Here is a 23,799-nt window from a genome sequence, read left to right as displayed (position 1 = left end):
TTATATTAGGCAACTTGTTTTTATTGGTGTAGAGTACCATGTGAGTATGTGATCATTAGAATCATCACCTCATAATAGGTTAAAAGAGCCTCCAAAAAATATAACTTATGTCTTCATGATTCGTGAGTAACTCTTACAACTTGTCTTAAATAGATAAACTATCTTAGTAGATTAGGCATACAAGTTACAATTGAGTAAATTTTTTATCCTCAAAGCATCCAATTCCTAAAGAAATATGGATATCTTGAAATGCATTTAATGGTATCCTAATGAGTTATCCCATTAGATACAATGAAACAAATATATCAAAATATCTAAAATGAAGATCTTAATGGTGCAATTAATTGGTGCTTGGTACCAAGCCCTAACATGGGTTCTTGGCCTCTAGAAGGCTAGAATTGATGATATGAAGATCTAACATGCAATTGGGACCTACTTGTCTATTCTCATGACATTGGAGAATGCTGATGCAGCAACATTATAGATTTATTATTATTTAAAGATAGGTAGATAATGGAGGAATAGAAGCTGAGGTTCGTAATACTAACATAAGTCACTGCAAAGGATGACATTACTAGTTGCTACTTGCTAGTAGTCTCTCACTTGAATACTGGAAATTGAGTAATCCTAAATGTTGAACATACCCTCTTTGACAACAAAAAGATCCTAATGCAGTGGGACTTCCATGAGACACATAACTGGCTGGGATCACATATAAAACTATTAACTAGGTAGCTGATTGTTTTATTTTATCTATTAATTTTTTTGAACATCTCCTTTTGCTCCCTCTTCATGACAAATTTAAAAAAAAAAAAAAAAAAAAAAAAAAAAAAAAAAAAAAAAAAAACGGTTCCTTCACCACATACACCTGGCTCATCACACCCCTGAAAGAACAAACTGTCTTTCAGTACATCCAAACGAATAGCTCTGCCTTGTTTAAATAGGATTTTATTCCGTCCGAACAGTAAAACTTCACTTGCTCCATAGGGACCCCGGGGCATAAAATAAAAAGTTGATTAACTAAAATCCAATGTGAACCTAAGGATTAGCACGAGTGCGCCACAATAATTATGCCTTAAGTGTTCTTGGTCAGCAAAAGTAAGAACTAGCTTTCTACCTTTTTATTAAATAACAAAAAAAACAAAGAATTAGCTTCCATCAAGAAAATAATATCCAAAAACTTTGCCCATTACTATGCTATGTGTATGAACTAATGAAGCATTAAAACTTTGCTACTTGGAAATACATATTTCATCACCAAGATGAGTAGATTTGCCATTGACTCTCCACATGCAAGACCAATATAGCTTTTGTTAATGAGTGCCCAAAGACATGAGTTAATGCGCATTTAAAGCTCTATTAAATGATGTTTTTATTTTTATATTTTTATTTTAAAAAAAATACACATAACTACAATGGCTAGCTCTATCTGTGCAAAGTTGCAAATCAATGAATTATTTTCGAGTGTATTTTTCTTTTATAAAAATATACATCATATATATATTTCATAATTGAATATCTATTATTCCTTAGAGGACTCATAAAAAGATCCAAATTTGACATGGAAGTTGGAACTATCAACTATGGAAGCTTGCTCGTGAATAGATAAACCTTGGAGTCCAGTCCGCTATTTTAGATTAGTTGATGAATAATTATGGGGATACAAAGATATTATCAACATAAATTTCATCAACTTGGCGTCAAAGCACTACTTACTTAAGCCTCGCTGCATGATATAGAAGTGTTGAGGTAATTATAGAATACTCTGAGGCTGCAAATTACTTTGCAGAAAATTAACTCCCTAACCTCAATCTAATTAGAATCTCGCCCTTTGTTTTTAGTATATAACATTCTAGTTAGCTTACGTAATCATATGATATTGCACTATAGCATTCAATATAATATTTCAAAAAACAAAAATTAAAAGTACTTTCGATAGTTAGATAGGTAGAGTAAAGAATCGGACAAAGGAAAACTTTCAAGGCAGGATAGAAAAGCAAGCAAGAGCTGGGCTAAAATGGGCATTTACCCATTTCGTCCAAAAGATATAGCAAAATATTTCTGTTTTGAAACTATCTAACAAAATGCCTATGTTTTGAAATTCGATTTGATGAAAATCGAGTAATGTGAGAAATTTTATATGGAACTTGAGTTCCATTTTTTTATTTTATTTATTTATTTTTTTTAAAGTTTGATTTCATATAACTTGATTTTCTAACGATCGAGTTTTTCATTGAAACTCAATTTTTAGAAAATCGAGTTTATAACAGGGGCATTTTGCTGGAAAGTTTTGTTGAAAGGGGTAAATGTCCATTTTGGCCGCAAGAGGTGTACGTATGAGTTCAAAGAGAATAATCCATCTACTAATTACAAGCAAAGCAAACTCCACAATCAATGAATTGAAGCCATTTGAGGCCCACCATATGCTACAAACACAAATCGGGAGAGCTATAGCTTGCCTTAGCATATTGTGATTTGTGCATCCCCTTTCTCTTAACTAGAGTAAGTTTGCAAGAATGAGAGTTTTTCTAGTCACGGAAATAAATTCATTATTTTTTTTAGGTGAAAAAAGGAAAAGGCAAAAGAGGTTTTCTATAGCCATGGTCTTGTGCTGGTTAAAGATATGACAATGAATGAGCTTCAATAAGCCCATACCACTCTTTTTGCGAATTAAAGTGCACGAAAGAATTTTTATAAATCTTTTTACTAAAGCCCTCCCTTATTTATTCCGCCTAGACCTGATTTCTCCTAATGGGTGATTAGACCAAATAATGTTTCATTTTTGAGAGAGAGAGAGATGAATTGGACAAGTGCGATTGTGATAGGCGAATAGAATAGCGGATCTACTTCGTCCTAGAATCATTAACACCACTATGGTCCCATAACGCTAGTGCTAGAACAAAATTTGGATAGATACAATGGGACTTGAAATATATGGGTCCATTTTATTAGAGAAAATGGGCAAATGCCCCTTTCAAAAAAAAAAAAAAATGTATTCAGTATTTTGTTCCATTTTCCAAACTAATTAGGAAAATGCCTATATTTTGAAATTTGATTTTCACAAAATCGAGTTTAAAAAAAAAAAATTCTGGAGCCCTATAATGGTGTTTTAAGGAGCTTATAGTGATGTTTTAAAAACCTATAGTGGCGTTTTGGAACTTGAGCTTCATGAACTTGAGTTTTATGCAAGTTTTATTTTTTATTTTTATCTATAACTCGAGTTCATGGAGCTTGAGTTTTAAAATGCCACTATAGAGCTTAACTCGATTTTGAGAAGATCGAGTTTCCAAAGAGGGGTATCTCTCTAATTAATTTAGAAAAGATGGCAAAATACTGGATTGTTTGATAAAAAGGGGCCAAGGCCAATTTTGTCCTCATTCTACTACAATAATTATTGTACTTACTACATTATTTAGAACAAAATTTTGATAAATAAGATAAGATTTAGAATTTATGGCATTTGTCTCATAATAATTTCTTTTTATCTTTACGCTAAGAACCTAATTAATTGTTTTTTTTCCTTATTTATTTATTTATTTTTGGTGTTGTTGTAGGTGGGATTTGAATGCATTAGAAATATTGGGTCAAGCCAAACTCAAATAGAGTATGCCCAATAGTGGACTTGGTCCAATCTATTACCAAAGAATTGTGCCTATTATCAAAGAGTTGTATCTTTTGGCTTCATACCCTTTGATTGTTTAAATAAAGAGGGCAAGGGATTATTTTTGTAATTGATAGAATTTTTCACTTATATATGATGTTATAGAGAGCAACACACAGAGAAAACATCTATCTCTCTTTCTCATCAATTTCATTAAAGCATTTAGGTTGTGAATGATGTGTGTTTTGTTCCCATAACAAACACTTCCGTTGAATCTCAATAATATAAATCCTAAGGGACTTTGATTTTTAACAAAATGCATATTCCTTATTTGGTGACACGAAACTTCACAAGTTAGACTAATTGGAAGCATGAAACCCACTATAACACTGCACTTGATTAGAATTAAGTGTATTAGTTTGATAGTCTAGCTCAGGAGAAAATTGGCCTTTGTCCCTTTCGCGCAAAAAATCCAGTATTTTGTCTCATTTCCAAATTAATTAGGGAAATGTCCCGTTTTGAAACTCGATTTTCTCAAATTCGAGTTTTAACGTCACTATAAGGCTCCTTAAAACGCTACTATAGGTATGGGGTGATCAAACTTATAATTTAAAAAAAAAAAAACTTGCATGGAACTCGAGTTCATGGACCTTGAGTTCCAAAACGTCACTATAGGGTCCTTAAAACGCTACTATAAGGCTTCCAATTTTATTTATTTTTTTAAATTTTCAATTTGTTATAACTCGATTGTCCAAAAATCGAGTTTTAAAACATGGGCAATTCCCTAATTAGTTTGAAAATGAGGTAAAATGGTGGATTTTGTTAAAAAAAGGGCAAAAGCCCATTTTTCCGTCTAGCTTGTTACTAGACTAGTACATTGCTAATCATGATTGGATTTGCAGCCACTCATTAGCATTTGAATCCTTTACTAACGTAGAAAGATGCTATCTTTCACTAAGAACGGTGGTGGGGTTTGGGAAAAAAATACCATTCCACTTCCATTTTTTTAAAACTTTTCCTGGAGTATTATGAACTACAAAAATCTCTAGCATGGGACCCATGATAGGAGCGTCCTTTATATCTTGGACCATTTAATGATTATGTTAAGCTAAAGGAAACCACAATCTTTAACAATTGAATGTGTAATCACTTTGTCGTAAGCACATCGATATATATGTTCAAAGCAGCATGATTCATGCCTCTTTGTAGTCAACTAATCTAAGTACGTACGTATATCATTGTCCAAACTAATCTGAGAAATCATTTTCTATTGAGACTTTTTTGACAACCTTTTCTACTGAGACGTAGCGACAAGGTTTATCGATATTTCCATGGCGTTTTCCCTTGAAAGATTGGAGCTGATAATGACCTCATGTGTCCACTTCTTCATTTTCTTTTGTACTCTTGATTTTTACAAGAAATTGAAGAAAGAGACAGACAAACAGACAGACAGACCTACAGTTACAATAAAAAATAACCCATTATTTGTCTAATAGTAGTTAATTATCTAATTCAGAAGTTCTTGCATGTCTTCTAGCGAAATGGTGAGTAAGGAATCCTCAAAATCCAAGCTACAAGCACCTTAGAATGATAGAAGCTCTTAGATATATTCTAAGCCATTGGCTGAATAAAATCACTGATAGTTTATAATTATAACTACACTTGAAAGGTCTACCTAAACCTCTTTATCTTCAATATATATAGTATAATTAGGTGTTATTTACATTTTAATAACTAATTAGGAGTCCTTTTCACACGTATTTTCGATAATAATTTACTTGTACAAGAAATTAAAATATAAATTCCCCAATAGAGGCAAAATTGAAAGATTCAATTGCGCATGAACTGAATGATGCTTCACTAAGAGGAAGTCATAGACGCAATTGGCCTACGATTCACCCACGTGTATGGTGGATAGCCACCCCTGTACCCTCACCTTCACTATAAAAAGAAGGCCAGTTCTCTACTTCAAAACACGTCCAAGAGCGAGTGAATTCAATCCTCAGTAAAATATTTTCCAATCCTTCTTTACAGTAATCTAAAAAAATTAAAATGTCTTCCTGTGGAGGAAACTGTGGTTGTGGCTCCAGCTGTAAGTGCGGCAGTGGCTGCAACTGGTACATACTATACTTTCCTAACAAAAGCAATCATTGTGAAATTTGTTTTCCTTGAAAATGAACTTCATTATGACACGATATACATGTTATTGATTTACTTATAACGTTTGATAGTGTTAAGAGTTAGACTCGTTTCATTTTCCCTTTCTCTTTCTTTTCATTGTCAAATTCTTACTTGTTTCTTGAGCTAAAAGTAAAATTTTGTCATGTTTTCGCAGCAACAGCATGTACCCCGGCCTCTCAGAGAAGACCAGCACTGAGACCATCATCACTGGGGTTGCACCTGCAAAGATGTACGCATATTTTATATTTACACTGTGAATGATACCAGAGATATTATAACTTTTATTACATTAATCTAACAAACTGATCTTTTGTCAACCTTTAAATATAAGATAGTTCCCAATAAAAAAAGAAGAAGAAAAAAACAAGATAAAAAAGTAATTAAGAAATTTATTTATTATATTGTTCATGTGATATCAATCACAATTATTTACACGTTTGTTTGAAAATATTTTGTGATAAAATTGGTAGTAATTTTAGTATTTTTTGTACGGTTGTACCAAATATATGTATGGCATCAATATGCATATATATAATGAAATGGGATTAATGAGATATGGAAATGAATTAAATTTTTTCACTGTCATTGCAGCCAGTCTGAGGGGTCTGAGATGAGCTTTGGAGCAGAGGACGGCGGCTGCAAGTGTGGATCAAACTGCACCTGCGACCCATGCAACTGCAAATGAGCAAAGATGGACAAAGAAACATTTGTGGCTGTTAAATTATAGTACTAATAAAAAGGAACTAGAAGCCGGAATGTGTTGTCGGGTCTAGATAACTATATATATTATTGCAAATAAAACAGCCACGGGTTTTGCATATCCTTTTCGTTTCCTTCAAATTGTGGACTGTTACAATACGCCACTTTGGTTTGTCTTTAATTTTCTGTGCCACTGCTTTACTTTTTATTTTTATTTTTTTTTAGTTTTTATGGGTATTGGAGTACGTACTATGAAACACATCCTTCCTCTGGGGACTAACCATAAAGGAGGACCTTTTAATCCACTCTGTTGTGCCCTAAACATCAAGAGCCGCGGGTTGTTAGCTCAGCGTACACCTCCGGCTCTCCCAACTTGAAAAGTCCAAGTTCGATCTGCAGGCTTTATCTTGTAAAAAAAAAAAAAAAAAAAAAAAAAAAAAAGGGGAGTAAAATGCAAGAGCTACTACTGATACTAACTTATGCCGCTGCATTTTGTGGTTTAGTCTCGTTTGACTTGAAGCCATTAAAGCATCCTATAAGCATATACTGTAGTTAATTCATATGATAAACATTCATCTTAAAAAAGAAAAACTAAGCGAATTTCCATCTGAATTTTTAGCAAAGTTGTAAAAAATTGAATTTCCTTTCAAATGCCCTTGGTTTCAACTCAATTGGATGTCTTTTTTTTTTTTTTTTTTTTTGAGAAAAAGGTAAGCTCTTATAAATTAAGGTAATTAGTTTGGAATACATTCTCCAACTCAATGGGTGGTTCTTCTACCCAAACATCTAAACCTGTAGATGAAACTACTCTTTTAGCGAAGGCATGAGCTAACTGATTCCCACCCCGAAGCACATGAGAAAAACTACAAAAATGAAACTTGCAAATTTGACGACAAGTTTCCTCTACCACATTCCCATACAATGTGTTGCAGTTGACCGAAGAGTCCAAGGCCGAAATTACCCTAAGACAATCACCTTCTATCATCACCTTATAGAGATTCAGTTCTTGTGCAAAAAGAAGTGCTTGACAAGCAGCCATGGCTTTTGCCATTTCCACAAAAAAAGGAAGCGGAATCCTTTGAGATAACATTGCAATGATCTCACCATCTGAATCTCTAATCGCCACTCCAATGCCTACACTACCAATATTCTTAAATAAGGCAGCGTCGAAATTCACCTTAAAGACCCCCATTGGAGGACGAGACCAGCCCACCTGAACACTAGAACCTCTTGATAGCGCATCTGGTTTGCACAGGTTCAGGAATTCCCCAACCAACGAGACAGCCCTCCCACCCACTTCCAACAATGGCCAAGTGGGTTGATTCTCCCTCAACCTGTTTCGCCTCTGCCATAGACACCAAGAAATTGTCGAGAACAGAGCAACTTGGTATACCGATGCATTATCCAATACTTCCTCCAAAAGATCAAGAAAACTTCTATACTGCTTTCTATAAAACCGAACAAAATTAATGTTGGACTTCCACACAACTTGGGCATGCTCACACAACCACAAACAATGAATTAAAGACTTCGAGTGCTCATCACATGTAGGATATGAAGCTTCCACAGGTACATGATGATATCGAAGATTTTGCTTGGTTGGTAAAGAATCATGAGCAGCTCTCCAAATGAAATGCCGAATCTGATTTGGAGTTTTGATCTTCCATATCTTCTTCCAGACCTTGCTCTGCCCATCTGCTGAAGATGACCCCGGATTGACACTCCTTGCAATTGATTCCAACATACGATAGGCACTCCGTACACTATAGTCCCCAGTAGGAGTAAGAGGCCAAATCAACAAGTCAGCTACAGACTCCTCACTCACTGGAATTCTTCGGATCAATTCAGCCTCCCAAGGTAGAAAAAGCCGCTGCACAAGACCTAGATCCCACACCTTTCTACCTACCACAAACAGGTCCTTCACAAAACTAACATCAGTATCAATTCTTGGAGAGACAACTTTGCTGGTTGAAGGCTCTGGCAACCATTTATGCTCCCAAATTTTGATAGATTCCCCATTCCCCACTCTCCACACCGCACCTTTATTGACGACATCCCTCGCCTGTAAAATACTCCTCCAAGCAAAAGAACAACGTGGATGAACCAGCGCTTCCAAAATACTACTATTGGGGAAATATTTTGCACCAAAGACCTTATGAAGTAAAGAATCTTTATGATGTATTAACCGCCAAACATGTTCTGCAAGAAGAGCATTATTAAAATTCTGAATATCTCTAAAACCCATTCCGCCCACAGACTTAGACGAACAAAGAGCACTCCACTTCACCCACTGGGTTTTATTTTTCTCCCCTCGCCCCCACCAAAACTTTTGGATCATTGTTTCAATATCTTTACATAGACCAATCGGTAATTTGAACACACTCATGGAATAGGTAGGTATAGATTGAACTACTGCTTTGATCATAACTTCCTTTCCAGCCTGAGATAGCAGCTTCTCTTTCTACCCTTGCATTTTTGCCCAAATTCGCTCCTTTATTTGAGTAAAGCAAGCTTTTTTTCCTCTACCAACAAAGGAAAGCAGCCCCAAATACTTCTCGTAATACTGAATGGCAGGGACACGCAAGGACAACTTTATTTCCTCCATAGTCTGTGCATCAGTGTTCTTACTAAAAAAGTTTGTTCCGAAGCTTCTTCATAGAAGCCCAACAATTCTTGAATTTTATCACACTTAGACAATGATGCTCTGTAAAACAAAAGGCAATCGTCTGCAAAAAAGAGACGGGTGAGTTTCGGACCGTTCCTACAAATAGAAAAACCATGAATTTCTCCCTTTGAGGCTGCCTCTTTCAGGGTTGCGTTTAAGCCTTCAGCACAAAAAAGAAATAAATAAGACAAAAGAGGATCCCCTTGCCTTAAACCCCTTGAAGGCCTAAACAGCCCCTTTGGCTCTCCATTAACAAGAATAGAATAGGACACTGTTGTAATACACTCCATTAACAAAGCAACCCAATCTTCATGGAAACCCAATTTCAGAAGGATTTGTTCCAAAAAAGCCCACTCCACCCTATCATACGCTTTGCTCATATCCAGCTTAAGAGCCATGTACCCTTGCTTACCTGAACAATTATTCTTCATATGATGCAAGGATTCAAAAACAATTAAGATATTATCTGTGATAAGCCTATTTGCAACAAAGGCGCTCTGAGTTTCAGAGACAATAGAATCCAGTAAAGGTTTAAGACGATTAGCAATAACCTTACTGACAATCTTATAAATCACACTACACAGGTTAATGGGCCTAAAATCAGACACCCTTTTAGGATTTTGGACTTTTGGAATTAAAGTGATAAAAGTATGGTCAATAGATTTTAGGATGGATCTAGAATTTAAACAAGAAAGAACAGCCTGAGAGACATCCATACCTATATCAATCCAATAAGTTTGATAAAATAGGGGTGGCATCCCATCCGGACCCGGGGCCTTTAACGGAGCCATATCCTTTATAGCACATTCCACCTCCTCCACATTGAATGGTCTAGCCAAGGTGGCCCTCATCTCTTCAGTCACCACCGGTTGAACCCCATCCAAAATCCGCTCTAGGTTGCAAGGATTGGAAGTAGTAAACAAGTTAGCATAGTACACTATCAACAAACCTGAAACCACGTCCTCATTTTCCTGCCAAGTTCCATTCTCATCACGCAGCCCCTTTATAAAGTTCCTTCTCTTTCGTTGGGTAGAGACATCAAGGAAAAATTTAGTATTCTGGTCACCACTTTGTAGCCACTGAACTCGACACCGTTAGTGCCACATTTTCTCCTCTTAAGCACATAATTCATTAAGTTCCTTCTTCAACCAATTCACCCAATCAACATCCCCAAATCTAACTGAATCAGCCTTAGCCCTCCAAAGCCACTCTAGATTTTTTATTTTTTATTTTTTTCAACACATTACCAAAGTGGTCACGGTTCCACGTCATAAGCATCTTCTTACATTTGTTTAACTTTTTTGATACCACGTGCATGGGAGTGCCTTCTTGATTAACCGCCCAAGCTCTTGAAATAATACCGTTATACTCCAAACTAGTTAACCACATAGCCTCAAAACGGAAAGGCTTTCGTCTCCACCTTTGGTGCTCCTCATTCAAATTCAAAGATAAAAGAATTGGGTGATGGTATGAAGTAAAACTATTCAAGTGCCTAATCCTTCCTGCGGGGAATCGAGCAAGCCACTCATAGTTGGCAACCTCTCGATCCAACCTTTCCCATATCAACTCCCCCCTATGTCGCCCATGCCAAGTGTAGTCCGGACCAGAATAGACTAAATCCGCAAACCCACAATGATCAAGAACATCCCTAAAAGCCTTCATGAAATTATGAGCTCGTGGTGCACCACCCTTTTTATCTTCCACTTGTAATAATTCATTAAAATCCCCAAAACAACACCATGGAAGTTTTGTCTTTGACCCTAACATACGCAGCATATTCCAACCTTCATTTCAACTACTCGTCTCCGGCTCTCCATAAAAACCTGTTAATCTCCATGCATCCTCCGTACCCCCTTTAATAATGGCATCAATATGATAGGAAGAAAAACTATCAACCCAGGCATCACTACTATTTTTCCACATTAAAGCCAACCCACCACCCCTAACTTTATTAGTCACCATAAACAGACCATCAAAATTTAACTTCAATTTAATGTGCTCCATGTGTTCCTTAGTGGACCATGTTTTAGATAAAAACACAATCTCGAGATCTTTTGTTTGGATAATATCCCCAAGTTCATCAACTGCACGGCGGTTCCTAAGCCCTCGGCAGTTCCACGCTAACAGATTCATTGCTATCGGCGGGGCTGTGACCCAGCCTCCACTGTTAAAACATCAAATTTCACCCCTCTTTGCTTTTTGTTAAAATTTGTCTCCTTACCCTCCCCTTCTAAATCTTGAAAAGTTCTCTTTAAAGAAGTCACCCTCCTGCCTTCCTTAGGACGACCAGAGGAGAGACCACCCTTCCCTTTTGCTTGGTTTCTAATAGTTGACCATGTGTACCCACTTTTGATTTGTCTTTTCCCTTCTTTCAATATACCTTGCTGCTCTACCAATGAATCACCCAAACCCTCTTCTGCACCAAGCCGAGTTGGATGCCCACCCCTATTAATATTTACTCTTTCTTCACCTTCCTTGGACCCACCCTCACTTGAGTCAAATCTTGCAATTTCCTTGTCAATTTCCTGTACTTGAGTATCAAAATCCAGCCTTGAAGGTTCTTTGTCACTAAAGCCAACACCCCCGGTGGTTGCTCCACCTAGAGCTGGAGCAGTCCGTAGAGTATCATCACATTCATCCTCCACTTCTTGCGTATTGAGACTTCCCCTAGCCCCCATCCGCTCCACCTCAATGTCATGGGAAAAGACCATAGGTTCATGGTTGCCATCACTGCCCTCTTGCACAACTTCATTGTCCTACCCACTATCCTCTGTTTCACTATCATTCTTATCAAAACCAGCCACCTTAACCACCGATTTCCTAGCTAGATTTGGTGTTGCAGCCCTCATCCATGACCCAAATTGTTGTTCAGCTTCCTTTAATGTATGCTTGCCCTTTAACTAGATTAGACATTCCCTATCCATGTGAGTAAGCTTGCCGCACCAATGACATATATTGGGCATTCTCTCATACTTAAAACATACCCAGCTGTCTTGTCCATCCCTTAGAGCTAATTTTCTTCCTCGACACAAAGGTTTAGTAATATCAATACCCACTCTGACATGGACAAAGTTGCTACCTTCATACACCTCCTTATCTGGATTATTCTCAAACACCTTACCTGCTGCAAAAACAATACTCTTTGTAGCACTAGAAGAAATCCCTATAGGTAAGTTATGCACTTGAACCCACATACAAGTAGTCTCAAACTTTAGCTGACTCAAATTTGTATGTTTTTTAATCCTTTTCAAAGCCACAAGGTGTTTGTCGAAAGTCCAAGGTTCCCCTTTCATGATATGCTCCACATCCCCTTCATCCCTGAAAATAAACAACACCCTGTGGTCTCCCATGTCCCTAACTTCAAAACCCCTTCTGGTTCTCCATATGCCCTTTAGAGTTTTAGCTATTGCCTCCATACTCAGCATCCGCCCTGTATAAAACCTTGCTACCAAGAAGAACTTGCTTTCCCCAACACTCTCCTCCACAACAAAATGACTCCCCTAAGATTCTGACAACGAAAATTTCTCCCACAGACCCGGTAGAGACTCCATCTTCTTACTCTCACTTCGAAGGTCCTAAGAGCAGCTGCCTTATCGCCTCACTCACAAGGAGTAGACACAGTATTCTCCTGGTGGCTAGGGCTGCGTGAGTTGCCTCCCTAGGTCAGAGAAACACAAGCCATTCCCTTAAATTGCAACCTAGTTTTTATTTTTCACCTTTTTGCTATCTTAATTGGATGTCTAAGCCTAAAGTTATGATCAAAATATTTATTTATACGTGCACAGAAAAATCCTAATTCTAAAACTGGACCAAATTTATTTATTTTTCCCTCCAATTGCCTTATTTGGTTTGATTGATTCAAACCATAATTATTAAATCCGTGCCAAACAATCAGTTATAAATCTTGAAATCCATGAATCAAAGCATTATTAAGAATGTTTTGGTATAAAATACCAGATATTTAATGACCCGTAACCCATTATCAAACCGTATAAACCGATAGATAAGAGAAAAAAAAAATACCATGTGTATTTGTGAAAAAACTCAAAAAGACTAAACTAAATTATTGAAGTCTTTGAACTTTGAATTCATCAGTTGTATTTGGGGATTTAAATAATTTTGTTATGCTCTAGGGTTTAATGATTAATTTAAAAAAAAAAAAAATTCTATGAGATATGTTGTTTCAAGACTTTTGAACTATATAACTTGGTTATTGGATGATTTATGTTAATGATGTGGTTTTTTTTTTCTCCAACTTCATGTCATATGATGTAATTTTTTATTATTATAATTTATTAATTTACCTAAATGGAGTATTTTTACATTATTTTATTTGCTTTAATAATTATAAAATATATTATTTAATGAACTAATAAACCTACAATTCAACCAATGAACCACGGGTTGAACCAATGAATCAGTGACCAATTTTTCAGTCAGGTTAACCTTCGATACAATTTTGATTACTATGATTTAGACATCTTGTTGGTCTTTGAGTTTGAGTTGGTTTAGCCTACTTGAATTAGAGTCAATCCTTATGTTTTAGATAAAACCTATTAGCATGTAAAGCTTCCATTGCTTGTAAAATATAGACAATTCATAATTAGTCATGAAATAACATAAAACTATTTCTAAAAAAAAAAAAAAAAACATAAAACTAAATATGAGAGTACTTCTTTCTTTTTCTTTTTTGAGAAATAATTACAACATGCTGCTAATCTCGCAGCTCGAACCCTTTCCCCCTAAACCCTCAAGCACTTTGTACATGGGGAGGTGTCAATTCAACTACAAGGCCTTTGGCAACTATGAGAGTACTTTAATCGATATATTTCATGCACATTAAAATCATATTATAAATTCTTATAAAAATTACATTTTAATCTTATAGTGTATAAGGATAAAAAAAATTAACTCTACAATTTAAAAGTAACAAATAAAACCCTAAGGTTTGAAAAATAACCAATTAAACTTAAACTTATTTAATTGGAATGATTTTGTATTTGAGGTTTAATATAGACTAAGGTTTAAAATTGTTACCTTAATTTTTGTGCCCTTAAACCATTATTATTATTATTATTATTATTATTATTATTATTATATCTTAAGTGAGGGAAGGGGATTCGAATCCTAAGCCTCCGTAAGAGACCAACAAAAAAAGGGGGGGGGGGGGGGGGGGGTGTTAGATCTTGGCTTATTATTTTCATTTCATTATTTCTCACACACACCTCTAATTGGATTTTAAATATGCAATGTCCTAGACAGGTGTCTCTGTTTTTTTTTTTTTTTTTTTTTTTAAAGGAAGGGCATGGGCTCTGCGCACAGCATTATCAATTTGCCCTTTCCATCCAATATTTTTTTAGTCTCCAATTGCCCAACAATCACACTATTCGGCACTATTGGACCGGAGTTCACTAAAGGATTGTGGGTATTTCTTGGGCTTGAAAGGATTGATAGTCTCCCTCCTTTCTAAATAAGCTAGTTGTTAGTATGCACATTGTTGCGTACAATACATACAAATTATTTTTGAATTGAAAACGTGAATTCAGTATAAAAAGTTTGAAACTGAAATTGTTACTTAAAGATACTATTTTAATTCAAAAATTAAATTGTATGTACTTTGTGTGTAATAGGGCAGTGTGTAATATACATTGCTCTTCTAAATATATATATAGAATAGACGGTTGATTCTGTTTCTGGGATCACATCTCACATGTTCCAAGCCTAAAGAATTCATAAATTAATTGCTTTCCTTTTAATTTAATATTATATACACAATTTTTCTTACAACATTTTTATAAATTGTTAATATGACAAATTCTTATTACTTCTCATTTAGGCCTACTATTGACATAATTTTTATACATATCAATAACTACTAACCACATTAATAATTTGTAAAAAAATTTGTTAAAAAGTTTTAACTCTAGCATTTCCCTTTTTTATAATAGGTTCAATACTATTTTAACCTATGACATTCATTCAATGATGATTATTCTTTATTATCATCAAACTAAACATTAATTGGTTTTGGTTTAAGCAGGATTCAAAATCCAAATTTTTTAACCTACAACAAAAGACTTTTTAGTTGAGCTAACTATAACCCATTAGTAAATTAATTGTTAATTGCCTAATTCAATTCCCACAATTTTTTTTTCTAGTTTTATATTACATTGGTTGATTTTTATCAAAGGGATAGTTGCCACTTTATAGTAAGAGAAATATATAGAGTAATAATAAAATGAAGATATAGGATGAGCAAAGACCGGTGACCATCTTTTTATGAAAAATCTTATGTTTTACGAAGCTTATAAAGTGATTTATTTTTTTATTTTTTTTATCATGAGCTGATACTTTGCTCTCTCTCTCTCTCTCTCTCTCTCTCTCTCTCTCTCTCTCTCTCTCTCTCTCTCTCTCTCTCTCTCTCTCTCTCTCTTTAATGCAAAAGGGCCCACCAAAATTATCGCATACTTATCTCAACCTTCCATCTAGTTAATAGGGTTTAGATGTTCTTCATCATCTAGTGAAGGCAAAAAGATAAGATTTTGACTGTCATGTAGGCCAGGCTTCTATGTTCTTTCAACAAAGATAAATCATACGATATATGAAGAATTTTTATTGGACGATTTAATATTTCTCTTATGATTTTCAGTGGCTTAAACTCAAACTACTACAAACTTGAGAACTACCAATGTCCAAATCTATGAGGCTTGGGATTTGTTTAAAGACAATCTTCGCCCAACAACTGAGTATGGTATTTCTATGGAGAACCTAGAGGTAAGTGAAGTTCAAAGGGAGAGAGAGGATGAGCAAAGTTATGCATGTCATGAGTTTTGGTCTTTGTTAGGTATATAATGGGTTGATAATCTCTTAAGGTTTCATCAAGCTAAATGGGAAAGCTTTCGTGAGTTTTAGTCGTGATGCCATGGATTATCTAGGCCTCCCTTTTTATAGGCGAGATTAGGGATTCTTTTCCCTGTAATACCTGATATAAGAACAAAATTCCATGGGTCATAGGTCCTTGATTGGTCTTTATAAGTGTAGGCTTTATTACTAATTAAAGTGGGTATTTGAGAAGAGAAAGTACTTCATGGTTTTAGTCGTGGATAGGAGAGATTCCTCATGTGGAAGAATAGAGGATGGGCAATGGCTAAATGCACAGACATTCTTGACTTTAGTAGGGAAAAACATGGTGGTTGAGAGCAATAATGGTGATAGATGCCAAATTAGTAGGTGACTAGTTCAATAATGTAAAATGGACTTCACATTCTTATGGAAGACTTGCCTTCATACTTTTGGTGTGTATTTGTTTCTTTGCAAACGTTACACCCAAAAGGGCCGTAGAGAATGTGACGAACTCATACTTTCCTCCCCCTCCCTCCAAACCTTACAACCTATGAGTTTGAATTGTAATTGGTTGAGTCTTGTTGCAAGCTTGGGTTACTGATTGAGTCCTCTAAACTATGGATTTTGCTAATCAACTTAAGTAACTTGGGCAGCGGCAAACTTGGTGGCTATTAGATCCATTTACGTTAGCCATTCTTGCCTTGTTTCGAAAATTGGTGCCTAATTTTTATTATCGTGTAGGAATTCGCCTTTAACTTTCTCATGGGCCGCTTTGATTTGGGCTTGCCAATCTTGATATATCCTGATAAGAAAAAATGGGATCGGAGTAGGAATTAACCATTCTATCTTCGTATAATTTTTATTCTTCTATTGTTGCTATATATAAGGTGAATTTAGTTTCCTTACTAAATAAGAGAATAATATTTTAATCATGGCAAGGAAATACCACAATCGAACGGGGCATGACCACAAAATGCAGTGGTATAAGTTTTTTAGTTTTATTTTTGAGAAATGCAGCGGCATAAGGGTTTTATTTTTTTATTTTTTTTATTTTTTTTTTTGTTTCTTCTACAGTATAAAGCCTATGAATTGAAGCTGGACTCAACAAGTTGAGAGAGCCATGAGCTAAGATCCATGAGCTAAAAGCCCGTGGCTCATGATGTTTACAGCACAGATAATACTTGATACACACAATTTTACATGTACCTCATTTTTTAACTAAAATTGTGACTTGGAAGTCATGATTTTTAAGTTCAAAATTGTGATTTGAAGTCACAGTTTTTATTCAAAAATAGGATGTATATAAAATTATATGTAATATTTGTGTATAATAAACACAACCTTTAGCGCACAATAGAGTCGATTAAGGTCTTTTTTCATAGCCCATTAAAAATAAAGTCCTTTATCGTTAGTTCCTAAAGGAAGGGTATGTTTCATGGTTAGTCCCTTAAAAAAGTCCTTCATGGTTAGCCCCTTAAAAAAGTCCTTCATGGTTAGCCCCTTAAAAAAGTCCTTCATGGTTAGCCCTTACAGCAATATAATGCTAAAGAGAAAATTCTACACTAGAACTTCAAACCATAGTTTAAATTAGAAGTAAATTTTCGCTCCAAACAAATCAACCTTCCCTTTTGAGATTCAAGCTTATATTTAACGCCAATACCATAAAAAAGTAACAGTGGCACAGAAAATTTAAGGCAAATTAACCAAAACAACCATTATTCCACACTTTGACGGAAGTGGATATGCAAAACCCGTGTTTCGGCCCTTCCTGTTTTGAGCTTATCATTAAGGAAGAGACTATTGTTTCCTCTTTGTAGTTCTGTTTGTTTTGTAAATAAAATTTCTTGTTCATCCAAAAAAAAAAAAAAAAAAATACAATATGAGAATAACTTTTTTCAAAAATAATATAGCTAAACCTAAACCCAACAATACATTCCAGCTTCTTGTTCCTTTTTATTGATACTATAATTTAACAGCCACAAATGCCTCTTTTGAGCCTTTGTCCATTTTTGCTCATTCGCAGCTGCATAGGTTGCAGGTGCAGTTTGATTCACACTTGCAGCCGTTCTCCGCTCCAAAACTTATCTCAGATCCCTCTAAATGGCTGCAATGACAGTGAAAAAACTTAATTAATTGTCCAAACCAATCTGTAAAATAAAAATCATTTTCTACTGAGACTTAGCAACAAGGTTTATCGATATTTCCATAGCTAGCATTTTCCCTTGAAAGATTGGAGCTGATAATGACCTCATGTGTCCACTTCTTCATTTTGTTTTGTACTCTTGATTTCTACAAGAAACTGGAGAGAGAATCTGAGACAGACCTTCAGTTACGACAAGGAATACTCATAAATCCATGTCACAAGCACCTTAGAATGATAGAATTAATCTCTTAGATATATTCTAAGCTATTGACTGAATATATTACTGATCGTTTATAAAACTTGAAAGGTCTACCTAGTAATCAAGACCTCTTTATCTTCAATATACATAGTATAATTAGGTGCTATTTCATTGTGACATTTTATTAACTAATTAAGGAGTCCTTTTCATACGTATTTTCGATAATAATTTACCTGCACAAGAAATTAAAATACAATTTCCCCATAGAGGCAAATTGAAAAGATTCAATTGCACACCTGAATCTGAATAATGCTTCACTAAGAAGAAGTCATAGACGTAATTGGCCTACGGTTCTCCCACGTGTACGGTGGATAGCCACCCTCTATGCCCTTACCTGCACTATAAAAGGAAGCTGAGGTCTTTACTTCAAAACTCGTCCAAGAGTGAGTGAATTCAATCCCCGGTAAAATATTTTCCAATCCTTCTTTACGGTAGTCTGAAGAAAATGTCTTCCACTGGCCGGAGGAAACTGTGATTGTGGCTCTAGCTGTAACTGCGGCAGTGGCTGAAACTGGTATATACTCTACTTTCATAACCTTTGCAATCATTGTAAAATTTGTTTTCCTTGGAAATGAACTTCTCATTATGGCACAATACATATGTTATTGATTTACTATTTGTTCTACCGTTTGATAGTGATAGGGTTAGGCTAGTTTCATTTTCCCTCTCTTTCTTTTCATTATCAAATTCTTAGTTCTTGTTTCTTGGACTAATTTTTTTTTTTTTTTGGTCATGTTCTTGCAGCAAAAGCATGTACCCTGGTCTCTCAGAGAAGACCAGCACTGAGACCATCATCATTGGGGTTGCACCTGCAAAGATGTACGCGTATTTTACATTTACATGATGAGTGATACTAGACATATTATAACTGTATATAAAGGCACTTATGTATATTCTATTACTTGAGAAATACAATACAATCATTCAGTATTTCTAACATGGTATCAGAGCAGTGTAACAATGATAATCAAGTAAATGTGTAGGAATAAATCTTACCCGAGTTGAGTAACGAGGTGGAATGTCTTGTGCAAGATCTTCAGGCGGATCAAGAGCAGGGGACCCAAGCTCAGGGTTGGGTAGCTCGTCTTCAACCTGTGCATCTTCCACCTGTTCATTAAAAGGTGAACTAGGAAAGGGATCAAAGGTATTTGGTGGTTGGACAGAAAAGTCTATAGGAGGATCCGGAGCAACTATAGGAGGATCAGGAGCAGTTACAGAAGGAATATGTGCCTTATCTGGAAAAAGATCTAAAATAGAGGAGGAAGATAGGGAGGCACGGAAGTGAGAGAGCTCGACAAAGGAGCGATGTCCCAAAAGACAACATTGCGGGAGATTTGAAGACGATGAGAGATAGGATCATAACATCGATACCCCTTTTGAGTTTCGCCATAGCCAAGAAAACAACAAAACCTTGACCGAGGCTCAAGTTTGTTATACTCATGTGGCTGAAGAAGAACGAAAAAAGCAGAACCGAAGGAGCGAAGGTGGTGATAGTCTGGAGGTGACCCAAAAAGGCGCTTATATGGAGTTTGATTTTGAATAACAGGACTTGGAATGCGATTAATAGCATGAACAGCATGAAGGACAGCTTCACCCCAAAAAGGAGCAGGAACTTTGGCAGAGAGAAGAAGAGCACGAACAGTGTCAAGAATATGACGAAGTTTTCGTTCGGCTCTACCATTTTGCTGAGAGGTACCTGGACAAGTTAGTTGATGAACAGTGCCATAGGAATGCAAAACAGCTTGGAAAGCATATTGAGTGTACTCAAGAGCATTATCAGATCGAAAAATTTTGATACGTTTGGAAAATTGAGTTTCAACCATTTTTGCAAAATTAGAATATACTTGCAATAACTCAGAACGATGTTTCATATTAAAAATCCAGCTATAGCGAGAGCAATCATCAACAAAGACAACAAAATATCGAGATCCACCAATACTAGAGACAGAGGAAGGCCCCCAAACATCAGAATGAATAAGGTCAAAGATATCAGTGGATATTGATTCACTAGTATTGAAAGGTAAAGTTGGTTGTTTTCCTAACTGACATGAAACACAATCAAAATTTTCTATAGACACTTAACCTAACAAACCTCTAGAAGCCAATTGTTGTATTCGAGAGGAAGATACATGACCAAGTTGAGCATGCCAAAGTGCAAGGGAAGGAGTAGAAGAAACTGCAGTAGCTGCAACAACAGAAACATGAGCAATAAGTGGAAGACGAAGGTTGTCCACGGGAAACATACGCCCAACTCTAGGACCGGTCCCAAGCTCCTGTCCCGTCCTTGGATCCTGCACAATACACCCAGAATAATCAAAGATAATGCGATAATCTAACTCAGCTAATTGTCCCACAGAAAATAAATTGTAAGAAAGGTCAGGAACATTAAAGACACCAGGAACCGAGAGATTGGAGGTCGAAACGGAACCTATATTATGACCAAACATAGTAGAACCATTTGCTGTGTGAATATTAAGAGGGTGTGGTGCAGGTTTAAGTTCATAAAATAAGGACTAGTGAGGAGTTATGTGATTACAACAAGCAGAATCCATAAGCCAAGAGGAAAGAGACATACCAAATAAAGCTGAGAGAAAAGAGGAATAAGATGCATTACCAACCATACGAATGACATTGGCGATGATATTTTTAAGGTCATCTGTGGACATGGTGAAAGTGCGTCCTGAAGACTTAGACTGTGCAGAGATGGGAGCTATTGGTTGGACACTCTTAGTGTTAGCAACAGTAGCAGCGGAAATTGACACAGCTGATTTGTTGCGATGATAGCAAGTCTCAATATTGTGGCCAAAACGTTTACTAGATTGTCGGCGATGATTATTGCAACAAGAAGAAGACCTGTCCTTATTTTTCATTTAGAAGCAAAATATGCAGAAATGGACTGCAAAAATGAAATCTACGCGAAAAACTTGGTAAGGAGCACCTGGAATGCAAAAAGTCAACCCTGAGAAAAGTCAACGGTCAACGGTCAACCACTATGATGACGCCAGCAGGATGACGTAAGCTGAAAACCTTCGCTAGGGCTGACGTGGATGATGACGACAGCGATGACGTCAGTAGGTGCACAGCGGCGCGTGGAGCGCGTGAGGTGCGTGAGTCAATCTCACTGGAAATTTGGTCGGCGCGTGAGAGCGCATGGAGATTCCGATCAGGCCGATTTTTCTCCAGTTATGTAGATCGGAGAAAGACGATTCCGATGAAGGCGGCAGTGAGTTGATCGGAGCAACACTGGTGGCGCGTGAGGAGCGTGGATAAGCTTCGGAATCTTTGACCGGCGCGTGGAAGCGCGTGAATAGTCAGTTGGTGGTGATTCCGGCGGCTTTGTGTAGATCGGTTGAAGATCTACCCGATGATAGGTCTTATGTCTTAATCGGAGATCTGGTGTGGAAGATCCGACGAAAGCAATGATCTTGGTGGCGGTGATCGAGCTTCTGGCGGTGAAGATTCAACCTTTGCACCTCTGACGACGATGGAACAGTCAGGAGAGGGCACGGGAAAAGGTTTACTGACCGATGAAGTCGAGGCAGCGGAAAATACCAACGAAGACAGGACTGTAAGACACAAGAAAATTAGAGCAATGGCTCTGATACCATGTTAGAAATACTGAATGATTGTATTGTATTTCTCAAGTAATAAAATATACATAAGTGTCTTTATATAGGAGGCAGAGTGTGTAGTACAAGTAAGTGTGCTATACAAGTAAACAAGGTGGGCCTAAAGCCCACATACCCTAATACACGTTAACAATAACTTTTATTACATTAACCTTGTAAACTGATTTGTTGTCATTGACATGTTTTTGTTTTGTGATAAAATTGATAATAATTTTAGTATTCTCTGTACCAAATATGTGTATCGCATGGTGTATATATATAATGAAATGGGATTAATGGTATATGGAAATGAATTAAATTTTTCACTATCATTGCAGCCAATCTGAGGGGTCTGAGATGAGCTTTGGAGCAGAGAATGGCGGCTGCAAGTGTGGATCAAACTGCACCTGCGACCCATGCAGCTGCAAATGAGCAAAGATGGACAAAGGCTCAAAAGAACCATCTGTGGCTGTTAAATTATAGTACTAATAAAAAGGAGGAAGAAGCCGGAATGTATTGTTGGGTTTAGCTGTATATATTATTGTAAATAAAACAACCACCGCTTTTGCATGTCCGTTTCGTTTCCTTCAAATTGTTGACTGTTGCAATGGCCACTGTGGTTTGTCTTTAATTTTCTGTGACACTTCTATACTTTTTTATGGGTATTGGAGTTAAATATAAGATAGATTCTCAAAAGGAAAGTTGATTTGTGGGGAGCTAGCGAAACTTTAGTACTAATTTTGATTATGGTTTTTAAGTTTTAGTGTAGAATTTTCTCTTTAACAAAATATTGTTGTAGTTTTGTAATACTATGAAACACACCCTTCCTTTAGGGAATAACCATGCATGCAGAAGGACATTTTTAGTTTTAATCCACTCTATTGTGCCCTATTAACATCAAGAGCTGCGGGATTTTAGCTCAGCGTAAGTCTCTGTCTTTTCCAACTTGTCGAAGAAACAAAAGAAGAAAAAATGAAACAAAAATATAAGAGCTACTATTGATATTAACATATGCCGCTGCATTTCTGCTTACACCAAAAACTGATTGGTATCTTGGTTTAATGATAAAAAGTTATCATTAAAAGCGGACGTCATAAGTTGAAACTCTCTAAAAAAAAAAAAAAAAAAACTTATGCCACTACATTTTGTGGTCATGTCTCGTTTGACTCAAAGCCATTTTAGAGTTAATTTAAACTTTAAAGCATCCTATAATTAGCATATAGTTAATTCATATAAGAAAAATTCAACTTAAAAAAGAACCAAGCGAATTTCCATATGAATTTTTAGCAAATGTTTTAAAAACATTGAATTTTCTTTCAAATGCTGTTAGTTTCAACTCAATTGGATGTCTAAGTTGAAAGTTATGATCAAAATACTTAGACGCATGTAGAAAAATCCTGATTCTGAAATTTGACCAAATTTTATTTGATTTTTTTCCCTCTCCATTTGCCTTCTTTCCTTGATTGATTAGGTTTACCCACATTTTTTAGGTCTTTGAGTTTTATTTGGGTTCCGCCTAATTGAGTTAGAGTTCATCCTTATGTCTGAAATAAAGCAATTGTAAAAACTACATTTTAAATCTTATGATTTATGAGCGGTAACGAATTAATTCTATAATTTAAAAAGTAACAAATTAAAACCTAAGGTTTCAAAAATAACAAATTAAACTTAAACTTATTTAAGTGAAATAACATTGTATTTGAATTTTAATAAGGACTAAGGTTTTAATTGCTAAATTAATTTTTATTTTCCTAGACTTAATATTATTATTATTATTATTATTTATATATTGTAAGTGAG

At 35.9% G+C, this 23,799-nt stretch overlaps 2 protein-coding genes across 2 annotated transcripts; one reads left to right on the top strand and one right to left on the bottom strand.

Moving 5' to 3' along the window:
* Nucleotides 1-5,556: 5,556 nt before the first annotated feature.
* On the top strand, nt 5,557-6,615 carry LOC126730400 (metallothionein-like protein 2). Its single transcript, XM_050434968.1, has 3 exons — nt 5,557-5,718; nt 5,937-6,011; nt 6,374-6,615. Exons 1-3 carry the CDS (start codon nt 5,654-5,656, stop codon nt 6,465-6,467), a joined length of 234 nt encoding a protein of 77 aa, XP_050290925.1. The 5' UTR covers nt 5,557-5,653; the 3' UTR covers nt 6,468-6,615.
* Nucleotides 6,616-9,242: 2,627 nt separating this feature from the next.
* On the bottom strand, nt 9,243-11,279 carry LOC126700802 (uncharacterized). The gene is made up of 4 exons (XM_050399009.1): nt 10,970-11,279; nt 10,455-10,849; nt 9,354-10,117; nt 9,243-9,306 (listed from the first exon to the last, which is right to left on the bottom strand). Exons 1-4 carry the CDS (start codon nt 11,277-11,279, stop codon nt 9,243-9,245), a joined length of 1,533 nt encoding a protein of 510 aa, XP_050254966.1.
* Between the last annotated feature and the right edge of the window lie 12,520 nt (nt 11,280-23,799).

Source organism: Quercus robur, chromosome 1 (assembly GCF_932294415.1).
Source record: "Quercus robur chromosome 1, dhQueRobu3.1, whole genome shotgun sequence".
Lineage (NCBI taxonomy): Eukaryota > Viridiplantae > Streptophyta > Magnoliopsida > Fagales > Fagaceae > Quercus > Quercus robur.
Note: the sequence above shows the minus strand (reverse complement) of the source record. Positions and strands in the feature narration are given on the sequence as shown.